Source organism: Triplophysa dalaica, chromosome 7, assembly GCF_015846415.1.
Source record: "Triplophysa dalaica isolate WHDGS20190420 chromosome 7, ASM1584641v1, whole genome shotgun sequence".
NCBI classification, from domain to species: Eukaryota; Metazoa; Chordata; class Actinopteri; order Cypriniformes; family Nemacheilidae; genus Triplophysa; species Triplophysa dalaica.
In genome coordinates, this window is record NC_079548.1 from 16,773,208 (window position 1) to 16,792,085 (window position 18,878).

Here is an 18,878-nt window from a genome sequence, read left to right on the forward strand (position 1 = left end):
AGAACTCCATTAGCTAAAGCTATCATTACATACAGTATATGTTTCAAAATCGACATTATAGTAATCCTCTCAGCCAAGTGTGTAAAGCTCTCAGCTCTGTGTAACACATATTATTATTCAAATCTATTTCTTAGAAATACAGATAAAATTTTCCACTCAAAAACTCAAAAATATATTTGTCTGGATATGCTGTAGATAAAAAACTTTTTAACTGTAAACATTAAACAGAAACAATAAATTAAACAATTTTGGTGTAAACAAGTGACGAACATTCTATGAAGATTTCAACTTGATTTCAACATGTTGGAATATAGTGGACAGTGTAACAGATTTGAATATTTTCCTGACACTTACCTTCACTCACCTATTTCTCTATGTACTTCCCTCCATGATGCATTTGCATTTCCAAAAGTGAACAAACCTGTCTATTTGATTTAACAAACGGTCAACATTTCCAACCAGTTTTGTTTTATTTAACTGAAAACGAACAGAATCAGTTTGTATTATTCACTCTGACATTCATTCAAAAAACAGTTTGAACAGAAGGGTCCTATCCAGCAGGCACTCTGCTGCATTCTTGAGCCCTCCAGAAAAACAGTTTGCTTCCCGTAACAAAATTCGTAGAAAAAACAGGGCTAACAGCTTAAGACACAAGTCTGGAATTCGTCAGTTTTGAGTGTGGCTCTTTGTACCGTGGTGTCCTCAAAGAGGTCTGAAGAAACGATTATGTGGACCATAGTGCATAGGCATGTTGAAGTCAAAGTTCAGGTTACGTGGGTTGTAGTTCACATGAGGAAGGTTGGGTAATGGGGGCACGTAGGGAGCCGGAATGGGCTGGAGAAAGAGACGCTGTGGTCCAGGTAACATGACCTGGGGGATGAGCAGCGGGGCGCGTACTGCCTGAGGAACTCCATTGGGGGCCTGCGGACCGACACGGGGCCGCTTCGCTGGGATTGGCTCCGGGGGCGGGCCCACTCTCTTCCCTGTAGTTTCTAAATGACAGAAATATTACAAAAATTAGAGTTCACCTCTGTTTTAGGTGACGTACTGAAGATGAAGAGCACTGACCTGACTGATTGTTCTTCTTATTTAACTCTGCTTCACCCTTTTTCTGGATCTCCTGAATTATTCGCTCATCGTCTTGCTGTTGAATAAAGAAGAGAAAAAGTGAGAGGGATGGAAAAGCGAACAGAAAAGTTTTCAAAAATGGCAAAAAAAAGGATTACCGTTCCTTCATGTGTGAAAGTTTGCAAATGCTGCCGGCCAAAATATTATGCCAAGACCCAAGTCGTAACCACAGTCTGGCCAAATAATAGCATCATACAAATCTGATGGGTGTCCACTTCCATGGTGAAACACAAAACAGCTCAACTTTACCAGTCAGCATTTGAAACGGTCATACAGTGCCGGGTGATTAGACAGTGGCTCTGAATGGAGGGGTAATTGTAGCCCCAGGCAGACAGCAGGACTGCACCCTGACTGAGCTTCTCACACAAGAACACAGCTTCAAATGCCTTTATTGCATAATTACTAGAACACACAAAAAATTTTCCCACTCCTGCTCATTGCTTACAGATAGTTTAGATCTTATTCCTATTATCGTAATCGTAAGATTTAATTTATTACTAACTGATAAGGAATTAGCCATTAATCTACCATAAAGGCCATTATTAAAGGTGCTGTGTGTACATTTTTGAAGGATCTATTGCCAGAAATGCAATTTAATATCCACAACTATGTCTTCAGAGGTGTATAAAGACCATACACAATATAGCATTATGTTTTTATTACCTTAGAATGAACTATTTCTATCTACGTACACCGCGTGTCCCCTTTTACGGAATAAACCATGTTGTTTTTACAGTAGCCCTAAACGGACAAACTGATCTACAGAGTGCGTTTCGTATATATGTTTTCTCCTTCGGCAATGTAGCTAAAAAACGTCACGACATCTTTGTCCTGTGCCAGCCACCATTGTACTTCGAAAGGGGGGGGGGCATACACAACCTCACCACTGGACATCTCTTAAACCTTCCCATTGCTCCTTTAATGCAATAAAAATGAGTAATGTTTACTTATTCAGCTAAATAAACGCACATCACCATTAAATTCAAACATGTCGGAACATTCGTAACATTACATCTCATTTGCACTTATGTGCTCGTGACTAGATATCATAATATTTAATCATAAGTCGTGCCGGAACCAGTGAGATTTTAAGTTAGACAGTGATGTGTCACCATATATGCAGTTTCTTTCTTTCGTTTTGTTGGTTTCTTTAGAAAACATTAACCCACTGGAGTCATCTGGATTGCTCGAATGGTGGATGTACTATACAGCAAGTGCTTTTCGGAGCTTCAAGTTCTGTATAGGACAACAAAATAACTCCGTTTTATAATGAAATTGTTCATCCGAGATGGCATTAGGGCAACAACTGATGACTAAATCATTGAATTTTCTATCATGGGTGAACTATACATCCTAGTTTACTAACTTTAATGTGTCTACAGGAAGAGAAAAACTAAGCACAAAGTTGCAGGTGTTTGCAATGACATTGAGCGCTTTGCACTTTCAGCTGTTCTCAAACAGAAACGTTCATGCATGTAAGAGCAACAAAAATAGTGTCAGCAAGCTACAAGTCCTGCACAACCTGTTACCCAAAAAAATGACACGTTGCAGAGGAGAAAAAGAAACCGATAAGGCTTGAATGTTTATTCATAGTTCAATTACCTAAAGAGATAATAAAATTAAGTGTTAAACTTCTGTTAATCTATCTATGATAAATAAACAGTTCTTAAATAATAACTTCAATCTGTCAATGAGGGCTATGAAAACCTGTTCTTGATGCTCTGTAAAAAAACATAAGGGTGTGTTGTAAATTATCCCTAAAATCCACAGCAAATATTAAGAGTGCTGAAAAAGTGGGAACAATCTACACTATAGCTTAAGGCTAATGCACAGTCATGTACTCTGGTAACTGCAGTATTTATGTGGCACACTTCTCTCATCACTGCTAACCTAAACACGCATGACAAGAGTGCTCCTCTGAAGTATCAGCGGTAAGTCAAACTCTAAAGAGCCCAATATATACACCGTTGACACACAATTGTAACAAACACCATACATACCTCAATACCTCATTAGTGTTTATTTTACGTTCAAATGACTCTTACAATGAACGACCCCTAGACCTGTCACAATATGTTTTTATAAAATGAAGCCGAAGGGAGCAGGGGGTGAATGGCAGCAGGAAAGTTTACCCAAGAGCTAAATACCCTATGGCCAGTGAACAGGTTTTAGACAAATGCTGGAAGACTAATCCTGTTGTAAACCCAGAGCAGATGCTTGGAAGGGTCCCATTAATGGCAGCATTTCAAAGATGACCTCACACTTATTCAAAGCATGACAAAACTCGACCGAAAGGAGAGGGCACTTAAGTATAAACCGTCCGGGTCTGGTGTGGGTGTGAGCGTTTACCGTGGGGTCCGTCCACAGTGAACACTTCTTGCAGTGTCGGCAGGGAGCACCAGGCGAGCGAGCGTGCTGGCAGAAGTGGTTGTAGCCGTTGATAGGCTCCCGGCAGAGGTAGCACATGAAAGCGCCGCAGCGACAAGACATTCGGTTGCAGCCCTCGGATTTGACCAGACCTGTGGAACACTTGTGGCACTTCCTGACGCGGGCGGCGGTCATCTTCTCCTCGCTGCACAAACAAATGACTGTTGTTAGTTTGAGGAATTCTCTTGACACAAAGGCTGCTGAAAAGGCAGGTAGTGACAAAATGTTATCATATATATTTTTGTTAACGTCATAAACTCCTATTCATAAGGTGATGTATTTTTACCCAGAAGTAAGCGCTGCGCTTGTTCCCACGACCGAAAGCCTATGCATTATTTTTAAACAGACTACACTTAACACTACGATATCAACGTCACCACCAAGCCCCCGACAACTCTTTCAAACTTTGTTTAAAATGTGTTCCCTTGTAAGTAAATACTCCGTGAATGAATCCACCTCTACGTTTTAAGAGATTTGTGCCCATGTTGCATTATTTGTGAGCTTTATATGCACCATGACGTCTAACGTCCCTGCCAAAGGAAGTAGTTGCGTTTAGCAACTTGTTAGCAACCGCCGTTTTAAAGAAACAATAAGGCTCTAAAAAAAAAAATCACAAGCTGGTTATAATTGGTGAGTTTTATGTCATAGAATAAAACACGAAAATATTTGGAGGTTTTGTTTACCGAAGACCTTATTTTGGGAGATTTACTTAAAACCCATGGACTTTGGAGCGATGGGACCGGAAGTCCTAAAATGCTAACTCACAACCAGGGATTGCATACAAAAATACGTCATCTCTGCGGCTCCCAGTTATCCAAAATGTCATGCAAAATATAATGATAAAAGAAACACATTTCTGTAAATTCCACAATTATTTGACAGACAATTGTCTGTTTTGCCCAATATTTGTGATCTCTGGACATATTAAAGCTTCTGTAATGAAAGTTATTTATACCTGGTGTCAAGAAAAAATGTTGATCAAATAAAACATTCATTTGGGTTTATTTAGTTAGCTATGTATGAGTTATTATGCTTTGTAGATATTTTCGTCTTATGTATAGAAAGCTCATCTTAAACACTAAAACTACAGAATCATGCCAATGTAAAAGCACATGTGGCCTTTGTAAAGTCACGTTTAGTTTAATCTCGGTTTCGGTCGTTTTCCTGTCGCTATAAATGCAGATTGGAGAAAAGGTTTGGAGGTAAACAGGATACACAGTCTTTGATCATTGTGTATGCCTCATCCAATGACAGGAAGGAAACCAAGATATCAAATCCCGTCCAATGCGGCCACTGACCAATCGCAATAGGCTGTTTTCCAACTGAATCAGTTTATTCAGGCACCCATGCTTCAACGCACTCACTCATGTAGACCTCCTGCGCACAGGGACGGCTCTGCTTCACGTTTATTTGCAAACAGAATTCTCGGGGGAAACAGTCAAATACGGTGTGTTTTCGAGAACCATGGGGAAGCAGCTGACTCAGCACATGGATACTAATGATCTCCCAGGTGGGTTCACTACACTAGTGAGTACCCTCAACACTACACAGATGAATTATTAACACTAAGAGTTATCAGACAGGCACTTACAAGGCCACCCGCAGCCGGATCTCGTCTCTCTCCAGCACCTGCTCACAGGTCTTTCCTGCGTGCTCCTTCCACACTACATGGCACTTCCTGCAACTCTCCTAAGGAAGGAAACACAAAAGAGCATCTGTGTTATTGATCACAACTTAAACAAAATAGTGGAAAGAGAAACACCTGTGATACAATTCATTCATCAAACTCTGTATTGTTTTACATTTACATTTCGGTATTTATCTTATAAATGAGAATTCGGGTACTGTTTCTTGAACAAAGGTGGACAGTTCTTCTTTTACTCTTATTTTTATCATGACATGATGTGACAAGCCAACATTTCACAGATAGGGTCACAATTTACAAATTTTATAAAAATAAACCCCACACTACATTCTGTTGCTGATATACATTTATAATTGCACAGAAAAACAAAATAAAAAAAGCTGAAAAAACTAAAAATGTATTATAGAAGATCTAAGGGAAATTAAAGTAGCAATAGGAATTAAATGGACACTAAAAAGGTCTTTGTGGGTCTCTCCTGGTAATGTGTCAGGTTCAGTTAAAGGGATGTTATCTGGTGGAGGGGAACCAATAAAACACCATTAAATCCTACAAAAATATGGCCCAAAAAACATTGCAGGAAGATATTTTGTTTTAGTGAGTTATTATATATAGTTGTTTTTAGTTTTTTTATATTTGAAATAATCTTTTATTTGCAGAAATGTATTATTTTTGTCATATTATTATTTTTATATTTATTATGTTGCTATGTAAGATTCATTTATTTTGTTTTAAATTTGGTTTATTATTATAATTTTAGTGCCTTATTTCAGTTTTTCAGTTTACCTCTGATGCAACATATACATTTTAAGTTAAAGTTTTTACAAGAATTTTTAGACCATTTTTTATTTCATTTCCATAAACATTTTCAAAGCTTTAATTTTAGTAAACTAAAACAACCTTGGTTTCAGTGGCAAACAGCTGATAAATAATAATGATATTTGTAATTTAAAGCAGCAGGGCAAGCACAAACTAAGATGTGATCCTGATCATTGCAGGCAACACTAATAAATACAGATCAATGGCCTTAAATATGAATGTCTTCAGTGAATGACCAGACTAGAGAACCGTTATACGTATATATTGTCTATAATGAATATTTTTAGACATGGCACACAGCTCTGATAATCTACAGACGGAGAGTGCACGCCTCCCTGCCCTCCTCTTCAGATGCGACTTATCACCCGTCTGGTTGCCTAGGAACAGGTTTTCATCTGTTTCATTTTAGCCATGTCTGCCCACAATGCTTTGCCTTTCAGCTGACTGCAAAGGACATCCGAGTCCGACATGCAGCTAAACCCCCAAATTGAAAGCGTGAAGTTGGCTACGCTAAGACCATGTAAGCGCCTACGCATTTCACATGCATACAGACAGCTACAATTTCTGTGGTCTCGCACCCCTCGACAGTTTCGACCTTTAGCTCTTAATTTACTTGCCCTAAAAATCTGTTTTTATGTCAGATGACTTGCATTTTAAAAAACAATATTCATGAGTTCAAGGAGAAGCAAAATGGCAGCAGCTTCACAAAGTCGACACTCTCCAAACCAAACACCCAATGTAAGATCCACCGATGGAGACGGAGCACATGTGGCCACTACCCACAGAGAGCTCTCTAATCCCATAACCTATTGTTGCCTGGCAACAGTCCCCATGGTAAATAACATTCACATAAATAATTAAAGCTAATGGTGAATATTAATGGAAGTGACAGCTGATAAATGATAACTTGGTGTCAGGCAGAAGGCCTAAAGAACAATAGCACCTCGCCCCTGGGTGTCATCCTGGCCAGGAAACAGACATGTAGCATGCAAAACTAACAAAACAACAATCATTCTCATAAACATAGGCCAGGATAACATATTTATAAAAATCTGCCTCAGGCTGCATGTTGTAAACATTTGAAATATTATTTATTACTTTTGAAAAAGCTGGAAACCATGAAAAATGAATGCCAGGGAAGACAACTGGCCATGCGGTGTAAGGCGTGGAGACGTGGGAGGTGTTACCAAAAGCATTACAGTAATGATGCATCACCCTCTAGTGGAAAAAAACAGAATAACATAGAGGGTGAAGTTCAAAAAAACTTCCTGATTTCAACAAACATAACCAGCATGACTTACAATTTACATTCTTATGTCACAATATCCTTAGTTTAATGTTTGAAAGCATTTTCACAGTTTTTTACATAAAATGTCTTTTTTTTTTAAATGAAGCAGAATTGAAATATCTTAAAACAGCATTTTAAGTAAAAACTTAGATTTGTCCTGGTATTGACACCCGTAATTGAGCTATTGGCATTAATACACAGAAAACCAGTGAACAGGAAGTGACTGCGGCTCTCTGTAAAGGCGACTCTACACTCCCTAAACACAACACACACTGCTAACTTCTGTTATATACGTGACTAAAAATACAGCGGTGACATCACGCTTACATCATCACTTGAAACTGTGCTTCCTGGTACCAAACATACCTTGCATGGCCAGGCTGACACTTCCTGATCACTAGAGATCTCACCAGAGATCTCGCTGTGAAACAGGGTGGAGTCAGCCTCATATCTTTACAGGTTTTCCCTATTTTGCAACATTTTTTATCCACGTGTTAGCAAACAACTACGATTCCATTGAAAGCAAGCAAACATTTGATTTAAAGATAACATACAACCAAAGAAATGTATTAACATCATTCTTTAATGTTCTGAGCCGTTCAATTTTAAGATCTTAAATGAACACTCAGTAAAATAGACATGTTTTTGTGCTTCAGCTTCTGGGACCCATCGCAGATCCTGGTTGACCTTCAAGAACATATCCTATATACAAGTTGACAGCTAAATCACAGATAGCATCGCAACGAGGTGCATCTAATGGCACAAAAGAAATATGACTTACAAGGTTTTTATCACACAAAATACTGTTTGCACACTAGCCACAGAAACCTTCTACCCACACAGGATGTATACCGTACGCCTGCACCGGTGTAAAGGCTTGTTCTGTGTAATAAAGGCATAAATAATAGTTGTCATCGAGCATACTGAACAGAGTACAATAACAAACTGGAAAAACAACTTTTGTGACAAGAGGAAAACGGTCCCAACAGCAAGTCTTTATCTCGATAGAACAAGCCCAGGGTGACAATTGCGGTCGGCCCACATCTTCTCGTAATCTAAATCTGAATGGCCAAAACCTGCACCCCTCCATTTCCTGTTAATTGCTATGTGCATATCTCTCATTTACACAGAAACCTTATAACCCGAAACCATAGCTGGAGGTAGTCAGGCTAGTTTTATCTGGACTGAGCAGTCGGATGTGTTTATTTTTTTGACAACATTCCCTTACTTGAGATTCCACCAGTCTCTGTGCTATGAAATAGAGGCGCCAAGAGTATTTTTATTACATTTTTGGCTTCCTGGTTTTCTGAACAACCAGTCCTTGGGAATCGTATGAAATTAATTTATGCTCATATTAACCACAGACACCATCTGGACAGATTTTGTAAAGCAATGGTTCTGATGAACACAGAGAAAAATATTTGGAAGAATGCTTGTAACCCCATTGACTACACAGGTGGAAAAATACATTTTTTTGAATACAAAAGAAGATGTTTGGAAGAATGTAGGAAAGCAAACAGTTCTAAGGCACTTTTGATTTCCATTGTCATTTGTCCTACTAGGGTAGTCAATGGGGTCCAAGAACTGCTTGGATACAAGCATTCGTCCAAATATCTTTCTCTGTGTTCAACCAAACACAGAAATTTATGGAGGAACTGTCCCTTTAAGGGTTGTCCTCATAAGACTTGCTTGTGCTTGGTTTTCTAAAAGCTCGATTATTTTGACACAAATTCTGCTTCACAGTTACATCAAAAATAGTCGAGTTAAATGACCAGACAAACGCATCTAATCCACTTAACCAAACCATAAACTTTTCAAGCGTTCACCATACATTGATGCGGCAAAGCTATCTAAAACAAAACAGAACAAACTTGTTACTAAATGAAAATAGTTGCGACATCTGCTTCTCTCCTGAACCGGCCCGCAGGAGGCTGCAGCAAAAGCTGGCCTTATAAGGCAGAAGAAAAGATTTGCAGAGCATCTGATTGGGGGGATGCATGTTCTGGAGGATCACAGCCTCAGGAAGAGAGCGACACACCCACAACGTGTGCAAACATCCCTAGGCCAGGGCTGGATTTCTTGAAGCTATAAAACAAAGGTGCTTTTTATCAAACTGTCGATGGCCTGGCTCATGCGGCTCAGATAAAGTGGCACGCAACAAAAACAACTCCCTTTAAACACAAATACAGTTGATTATGCAACAGGTCTGAACTGGAGCTCGAAACAATACCTTTTTAGTTTCAGTTCAATGGAACAGGCACAGGGCTGCATGACAGGTACAAACAAAAGGAAATAACCTATTCCTGAGAATGTACTGAATACTGAACAAAACGCTTCCTCATGCGTGCAAAACATGAGCAATGACATACACGCTGCAGCTGTTGCCATCTCTCAGAGTAAATCAGTTAGTTTTTCAAGGATCCAACAAGTCCGTACACAGAGATGGAAAAGTTGGCCCTTCAAATCTGTATGTTACATCCACCCTAATGCATTCAATCACTGTGGAAATTTCTTTAATATGCGCAAATCTATGAAAAACAATCTAGGTCAAACATCGACTGTACCACATTTCAAATTTGAGGGATTTGCTTCCACCCAATAAGAGTCCTGACATTGCTATGAGGGGCGGGGCCAAAGAGGCAGTAAGGGGAAAACTGTGTCAGTTATATAACCTTCATCTTCACCGAGGGAAAAGATTGGAGTAAAGGAGACAGAACAGTCTCCTCAACCCCTGGAGCCTGAACCACATATCAGACACTGGGTCATCGAGAGAGAAACTTGAGTATTGGAGTCATTTATGGGGCGTTAGGATTCCAGAGTTTTCCACAGCAGTCATAGACAAATGTGGGTTGGACAGCTGCAAACACAACAGGATTATTAATGTTTCGTGCAGGGCATGGCTCAAACCACAATACACATCATCTACTCGCCCTCAAGTTGATAATAAATTTTGTTGTTCTGCTAAACACGAAGATATTTGGAAGAATGTTGGCAACGAAACAGTTCTGGGGCACCATTGACTTCCATAGTAGGGGGGAAAAAGTACTATAGTAGCTGCTTCATATTCCACATTCTTCAAAATATCTTTTGTGTTTAATAGAACATAGAAATTAAAGGTTTGGAACAACTTGTGGGTGAGAAAATGATGACAGAATTTTCATTTTTGGGTGGCCTATCCCTTTAAGCTTACAATTGCTACCTATGGATCATTAATAGCATTCCATTATTCAAACCTACAACCTTTCAGTTGCAGCTCAAAAGCTTAACCACTAGGCCACACCCCTACATAACATTGTCTTCCTAGTGTATAAAGATGCATCACCACTAGGTTTTTGTAAATTTGACAACAATTATCTATACAATCAATTTATTAAAAAGACAAGAGCACTTTCAAAGTGCTCAATAAACTGGCCAAATCAAGCACCATTGTGCACGAGAACTCTGCTCTCCACCTTCACAGGAATGCCATACCGAGAGCCAGAAAGAGGAAGTGAAAGTGGGTCACGTTATGAAATCAAACTATACATGGCTGTTCTTAATTTTCCCCATCCGGTCCTGTGACTGCCAGAAGTTAGATTTATAAGGAGGGGAAAATGGAGGCCATGCACGATGGCACACTGAATCTATCAGCGGTGCAGAGAAAAAGGCCAAAGATGTGGCTGTATGAGCGGCTTCCCCTGCCCCCTCTCCCACCCCTGCCGCAGAAGCGTGAGGTGGGGTTTGGCTCAGCAGCAGATGTGTGGCACAGTAAAATACTTCACAGACAAAGAGCAACAGTGCCACACAGAGGACAAACTAGTTAAGGTTGAAAAAACATAAGCCTCCACTGTACCAGGTTGAAGATATTACAGACTCCAAACTGCAAAAATTAAACCACCGTACGGTTTTCTAGTACCTACTGAATCTTCGGATAAAACAAATCTTTGATTTTTAATTCAACATGCAAATAAAACATATACAAATCAGTCTGTCAAACGATGAATCGCATCCACAATAAAAGAATGTGTTTACATAATATGTCTGCGTAGTACTGTGGATATAAATTTTGTATTTATACACACAAACACATCCATGCATATATTTAAGAAAAATTTAATTAACAATAATTTATATATTTTTTTCATTATAGGTAAATATAAATAAATACATGTAAATATTTCATAGATATGAACCTGATATTCCAAATATGGTAAGAGAAAATACATTTCCGTCACACGCTTGCATTTTTCAACCAATCACTACGCAGTGGTTAACTGGACAATCATAACACACCTCGCTTTTCAGGGCAAAGAGGAGATACAAACATACACGGTATGAGGAAAATGCAGAGTTCTTGATCCTTAAATAGTATATACACATTGCATTACATCTAAAACAAACGATAATATTTGTTTTAGCCGCGTCATATCACCCCTTTAATTCTGGATCATGCGATTAAATCATTTGACAGCCCAAATAAAACAAGGAGTAAAATATTTTGTTAGATCCTGACATGACACGGCCGTTTCCCAATGCATGTCCTTATACAGCAGTACTAAAAGCATGTGCTTTATGATCAGCAAAGCATACAAGTATGGGAATTAAGAAGCAACTAATGTTTCATTCTCAGGAGGTACAGCCCCCTCACTGACCTTCTTAAAGATAAAGCACACAAAAATGTCAAGAGCCTTTGAAAACCCGAATTCCATTCTCATTGTCTGATATGGTTCAACTATCTTGAGCAAAGGTGCACAGCAGTTTACCATGACAGGAGTAGAAATATTGTTAGTTATTAGTCTGCGAAACTGATGGAATCAAATCCAAAGATACTCAAGATTTTGGTTTGTAAGAGTAAACTGGTAAATAGATATCAGAGTATAACTTAATTTGCAGACTAAACTTTATTCAATGGTTATAGTAACCTTTTAAGAGATAGTTTAACAAAAAATGAATCTAGAAAATGTTACCATGCTATGAAACGACAGAAAATTGACTTTACAATGCACGCGTTCATACAGACTCTTGATGTTTGAAAGAAACGTATAACCGCAGTCTCCCACATGTTAAATTTAGTAACTAATACAGACTAGTGACATCCAAATGCAAAGGTAGTCTTGACAAATAGCAGACGCTCCAGCATTCCTCTCAGCCTGGATGAAAAAGTAGCAGTTTATTGTTTTTGACATGTTCTGCTTGTCAGCTGTGACTCACTAGCACACAGACTGACTGACAAGACAGAAAGACACGGCCCTGTTTCTTGACACTGGCCGATACATTCCTCCCGGCTGAACACAACATCATCCTCCTCCACTGATAAGACAACAGGGTCAATGAAAAGCAAAAAAATGCTCAGGGCACAATAAAAATCAACGCTTGTGACTGAAAACAGGCAGAGACCTCGCCTGACACAAACAAGCTGTGTTATGTGACTCAAATCCCAAGGTTATAATTCACATTTCCCCTATTATCGCTTACCAAACATTGTAGGAGTGATATACTGGAATACTGATGCATTTGGTTGAACTCTTGAACCCTTAAGCTCTGTTTGGAGGTTCAGCGTAGCGCATATTTATAGCAGAACATGATGAATGCGTGTCTCTGTTCTTTCCCTGACCAAACTAATTTCAGCAGGGAGAATTCTGCCAGTAAAAAATACCATTAGTTCCACATTCACAAACACGATTCATACACTCCAAACCACGGACCAATGAAACTTTGCATGGGCCAGTGGCGCCACCAAGTGACCGCTTGGGACTGATAGATAGTGAACAGTATTGGAGCAAATTATAGAGCCATCACAGAAAAAGTATTTTTTTGATTAATAAATCACACACACTCACATGTGCACACGCAGGCACACAAACTAACCTTTCTGCAGCGAGGATTTGGGCAACTGAACAGAGAGATGTCCTTGTCCAAAAGTGCTGGGAAATTACAAAACGGACACCTTGAAAAGAAAGTGTGCAAAACAATGTAATGAGCCACAGGGATTGTATTAAATGTATAAAGTTTTACATCCTTCTAAATGTTATCACCCAAGGTCAAATAATAATGTTTGTTGAGGTTTGCTGAAAGTCATCATTTACTTTTTCATAAGTATTTTTCATTCTTCCTCTAACTCCTCAGGCCTTTTCTGCTAAGTAGTATCAATTTTTCAACATTAAAATACTTTTGGGTATCCCAGCTTCAATTGCAGAGACATGGATTCCCCTGAGGTGTAAACAATGTGCTTCTGTTGTGCTCTCCAAACATTGCTGCGTTTGTTCGAACGTCCTGACCAGCCCACTTCTTCAACCAATCACCAAGGTTTAGGGCGGGATTATCTGCTTGTCCGACCAATGGCTGATGTTAAATTATTTTTGAAATTCTGATAGTGATGCTAGTAGCATGAAAACAACAAACTTTACCTTTCAGAGGTGATGTTTTAGTAAAAGTACATTAGAAAATCATTTTTATTATATCTATGGAATTTCAACATTTCTAAAAAATTCTGTAAAGCCGGCATTTGAGTTTCAAGCAACCAGAGAAGTCATACAAATTGTGTACATACATGGTCTTTACTATAATACATGTTTCTCAGGTGAATTATTGCACAAACTGACCTGACTAGTTCATCAGCACAAGTGGCTGCTATAGCCTCTTCCGCCTGACGCTCGTAATATTTGCAGAGGATGTTTTCAGGCAGAACTTTCTCCAGTTCACTGGTGGGAAAGGAACAAGTGCAGCTCCCATCCATACAGCTCAACTCTGACTGCACACAAGCATAAAGAACCACTTACTCACAACTCAGTAGTTTCTACAATAACTAGTTTTATTCTAAATAACAATTTATTGAGTGCTTGTGTATAGAACCGACACATCAGTAACCGTCTAGAGTGACGAATCACTTGAATAACATTCCATCCTAAATGAAAGTGAATGCATCCAGAATGAAAATGAAAGAAAGATGTGATGGAAACTGGGAAGCACCTTGAAACCAGAGCCAGATGTTTTTATTATCACAGGCTGCCTAAAATTACGAAACATTTCCTGTGATACAGGCGAGAAGCGACTTATGTATTCTGATTTCAGTACTCAAAAAAGTCTCATACAGTCTCAGATCAATAATTCAACTCTCACATGGTCAAACTCGAACCCTGTATATATCCTTGGGGATGGGCTTACCCGTCCTGAGCCAAAAACAGCCTCCTGTGCATACTTGACCAGGCATTCTTTGCAGAAAAGATGGCCATCCGTACACTGTGTCATTTCCTCGAAGGCAAACTCTCCACAGCAGCATCCGCACTCGATCAACTGTCCATCCTAAAAGCACGGGCCAGAAAAAGGTCACGATGTAACTGTGGGCTGTTCGTGCCATCAGTTATAATACAGTATGCAATACAGGAGAAGTCTCTCAAAATCCAATCCGATTTATTCAAGCAATTCAGAGTACTATTTGTTTCTCATCAATGTGGTGCGTGTACATATGTACTGGTTCTTCACACCCACCTTTTGATACTGCTCCTCATTCACTTGCAAAGCCAAGAGGAAGTCTTCATGCTTACAGTGGAAATGAAAGAACCGTGCAATTATCGAACAATTACAAATCTGACAGCTCAATTCATCACACAACACATATCGGGTTATTTCAGGACGAAACAAGATGGGAGGTACCTCAGCCATCTCCTTGGCTTTCTGCTCATAGAACTGGAGCTCTTTCAAGAGAGATGCTTCCAGCGTGGAGGTGTCGTTACCTCGGCTCCATCGTCGGTTCTTCTCTAAGAAGTACATCTTTCTCTCCAGTTTAAAGGAACCTGAGAAAAATGAGTCAAACATTAAAAAGTGAAAGCCCTCGAAATTTTCAATCATACAAAGTAGACAGACACATCACCATGCTCAAACTTGAAGACTATGAAGGGGCGTTCATTTGGCTCTTTGCGTTTCTTCTTCTTTCCTGAAGGGTCAGTGGAGTTCTCCCGCCACGTCTTGAGGGCATCGAATAAGGCCTTCAAGAAACACCCAAACTGTTACTTTAACATTAAGAAATAATGTTATTTCTGCTATTACTCTAACTTGCGATGGTATCCAGAAAGCATGGCCATCATGATCCCCATACTTTTGCAATAGCAAGTAAGACATAATCAAGAACGTTACAATGAAATGAATGTCACCTAGTGTGTGTGTACTCGAGGTTAAAAGATAAGATTTGCAGCTTCACTTATTACCTTGGTATGGGAGACACAGGATGGCTTTGCTATTTGGCCTTTTTATTGGCTGGTTAATCTGACAAGCATAATATATTGGACTATCACCCCAATGGACATCAATAAGCTTCATCAACACTTAACCACCACAAGATGACACTAATGGTATTGAATGTAGTTTTAACCACTTCAGATGGAAGAATGAAGATTTAAAACAAACAAGAATAACAGCATCTATAAAGCACCTTTCGTGTGATTGCATAGTGTCCTTTCAGGCAATTCAGGGCCCATTTGATATCCTGACAGCTCAACATTTTGAAGTCACCCATCAGCAAATCGGCAGCTAGCAATACAATTTCTGAGCCAATAGGCTTCAGTTTGGAATAATCAAAATAGTTTTCACTTTCCTGCACAAAATATAAAAAGTAAGTTGAATATGATATAATATACTTTTAGATTTTTTTACACAATCTAAATAGTTGATATTCCTTTGACTCTATATATCGCTTTTCAAAGTCTGTAAATAAAAATGTGCAAACCTGCGTCTCAGAGTCACAAGTCTCAAGGAGAACACTGCTTTGTGTCAAAACTGAGTTCGCTTTTTTCGGATAATCAGGATTTTCCAATAAGATATTGCATATTCTGTAAAAAAAAAGAACAATGTCTCATTAATGAGAACGACGTTCTGGGTTCAAATCCCAGGCCTATGTAATTTCCTATTCTCTTTTTTTAATTAACCAAGAAAAAGGCATTTAAAACATGTTAATAAATTTATAACAAGAGCATGCGGAGCATCATCAGTCATCAGTCTGAGCAATGTTTTTAGGCGACAAATGAATGTGGAAAAAAAGTTGGTCTTACACATTTAAATCTTTCAGGTCGCCTCTCTCTATCAGTTCTGCTACATATGCTTCCTGAACATCTGGGAAAAGGTCCACCTAGAAATATGAGGCAAAACAAAAACAAACTCTGGTTTAAATGAACGGTGAGATCACTAGGACACCGTGACCTCATGTGAGGTGCTGATAGGAAAACGTACCACTCCTTTCACGAGGGTTTCGAGGCTTGTCTGCTCAGGGGCCTGATATTCTGGGGGCTCTCTAGGCACTGAAGGTCCAGGCCTTTCGTTCTCAGTTGGAGCAAGGAGATGTGCGGGAGAAACGGTAGTCACAGGCCGTTGTTGCTCTTGTTCAGGTTTGATCTCCACCAGCGCAGCCACCTGCGGCGTCAGAGGCCTCTTAGTGTGCTTCTCGGTTCTCTGCCGGATGACCACATTAATTCTGTGGGCCGAGTCTGTTTGACCTGATTCGGGGGTGGGCTGAATTAAAATAGAGTGGGCCTGATTTTCCAAGCGAGCAGTGGATGAGGAGTCCGTATGAGGGGGCAGCGAGTTCCTAACAGGCAATGGAGGTCTGTGCAAGGCACATTCTCTAGATGTTGAGGGCACAGAATTCGGGTCCGTAGTTAAGACACCTATGGCTTGCTTTCCTAAAGTAGAATGTGCAGTGGCTACAGAAGATTGATGGGAGTGTTCAGTGGTGGGATGTCCGTTGGATCCGTATGCCTGGTTCGGGAAGGTATTTGCGCCCCACATTGCAGCAGGCCGGATGAGTTCGCGATGAGGTAAGGGCTGTGATTGTCAAATCAATATAAAACTTAATCTTGGGCGACTCTTTTCAACACAACTTATGGACAGTTACGCAAAAGCCAGTTACCTCCAAGATGCTCACATCGTCTTCCTCATCATCATCCCTGACCACGACAGGGGTGTTTGGTACGAATCTGACTGGTTCATCTTCAGAGTCAGACGATATGGTTATGTACATCCTCTTCTTAGCTCTCTTACCTGACAAAGCACATACAAACAGTCAGGACAACACCAGAACTGGTCAGATGACAAAAAAGGCTCAAGCTCAACAGGCGGACACAAGAACATCACCTTGACTGCGATGGGTGTTGAAACTAGCCAGGTGGATGACGTCATCATCGCTGGATCCGTCAGCCATGATAAGACACACAGGCTCCCTGAGGTTTCCACCTTCTCTCACACTTCCACACACAAACACCCATGCACACACAGGATCCTGAAATCAGACACGTATCATTGTAATGTATTTATTACAAATATAAAACGCTGACTTAGGTCCGACGATGTGCATTTAACCAGCACGTGCGTCCCTAAGGACCTATGATCTTGGTGTTGCTAGCGCACCAGGAGCTGCAGAAACACTCAGAATAAAATCGCATTTCCTATTTCATAGGACACGAATGTGGTTGCGAAAGCACCTTAGTTAGACAAATTACAGTGGCGATCTTGTACGTAGTCATGAATGACGATCGACGCAAAAAGTTGACGCACAGATCAATGAGTTGCACGAGACGAATCTCTGTAACGTTTACGTTACGTGTCTTGAAAACGAGTGCTGTCAATCAATTGTTCGTCAAGCAGACATCGTATGATTTATGTCCACGAGTTTTTTTCTCTCAAATCGGACGTTTCGAGCATACTGACCCCTCAGAGACATTTTGAGACACAGTCTCCCAATTCCAAAACACTTACTGTCTATGCAAAGCAGTGCCTGTAAAGTCTGTTGACGTTCCGAGCATTCGCCTCCCCTTTGATTTAGAAAAGGACGGTCACGTGAACATTGCCAAACAACTAGTTAATGAAGGAAAACGAACGAAACAAACAAATATGCACTTGCTAAAGTCTCCTAGCCAAGCTCAGCTAGCTGGTTGGCGTTAACATTCCGTGCCAGCTGACATGACTTAAACAAGACAGATTTGTACGCTCGCCTCGGCATTTCATCGTAACTTCGTGACGAGGATGTAAAGCCACCAGAATGGACTACAGGCGATAAAGACTGTTTAACGGATTACACGTACCTCTAAATCACAATGTCCAGCACATCGACAGCGCTTGATCGCCGGATATCGAAACAAACGGCCAAAACAAGCCACAGTGTGACGTCAGACGTAAGTGCGTCCTGCTGTGGGTGGAGCGCTGGGGCTCATGGCAGTTGTAGTTTTTTCGCGTTGCTTGGTTTTTCTTTCACTAAATTCTAAATCTCCGCTAGAGGACACTGTTTTTAATTCTCTGACAACGGTCTACATTTCTGGTTAAACGCATCTGAAATCAATTTTGATCATGGGACAGAAAGGGTTGTAAAATAAGAATCAAAGATTGATGGTGCATATCACAAGACCACTTTTCTGAATATTTAGAAGGACATTTAGGAGGACATGTGTCCGTGGACACAAGTGTCGCCTCACCATATGTCTCTAGAGATCTTTGACACAACTTAGTAACTCAATTGGGTATGTTTGTTAAAGGAAATACCATGTAGCCATTGCTTATTTGTCCTTTTGGTTAACATCGGCCTTGTTAGGAAGTCTGAACAAGGTTTCCCTG

At 40.0% G+C, this 18,878-nt stretch overlaps 1 protein-coding gene across 2 annotated transcripts; it reads right to left on the reverse strand.

Moving 5' to 3' along the window:
* Positions 1 to 451: 451 nt before the first annotated feature.
* Positions 452 to 18,471, reverse strand: rnf216 (ring finger protein 216). 2 transcript variants are annotated; one of them, XM_056753088.1, is made up of 17 exons: positions 18,353 to 18,471; positions 17,406 to 17,550; positions 17,182 to 17,312; positions 16,506 to 17,096; positions 16,328 to 16,404; positions 16,006 to 16,108; positions 15,712 to 15,873; positions 15,154 to 15,268; positions 14,937 to 15,076; positions 14,772 to 14,822; positions 14,448 to 14,585; positions 13,886 to 14,034; positions 13,152 to 13,230; positions 5,147 to 5,244; positions 3,478 to 3,700; positions 1,069 to 1,144; positions 452 to 992 (listed from the first exon to the last, which is right to left on the reverse strand). In XM_056753088.1, the coding sequence occupies exons 2-17, from the start codon at positions 17,470 to 17,472 to the stop codon at positions 703 to 705; spliced, it is 2,490 nt and encodes an 829-aa protein (XP_056609066.1). In that variant the 5' UTR covers positions 17,473 to 17,550; positions 18,353 to 18,471; the 3' UTR covers positions 452 to 702. The 2 variants fall into 2 exon arrangements, with proteins under 2 accessions (XP_056609066.1, XP_056609068.1); XM_056753090.1 differs by having other exon boundaries at positions 17,406 to 17,515; positions 18,353 to 18,389.
* Positions 18,472 to 18,878: the final 407 nt, after the last annotated feature.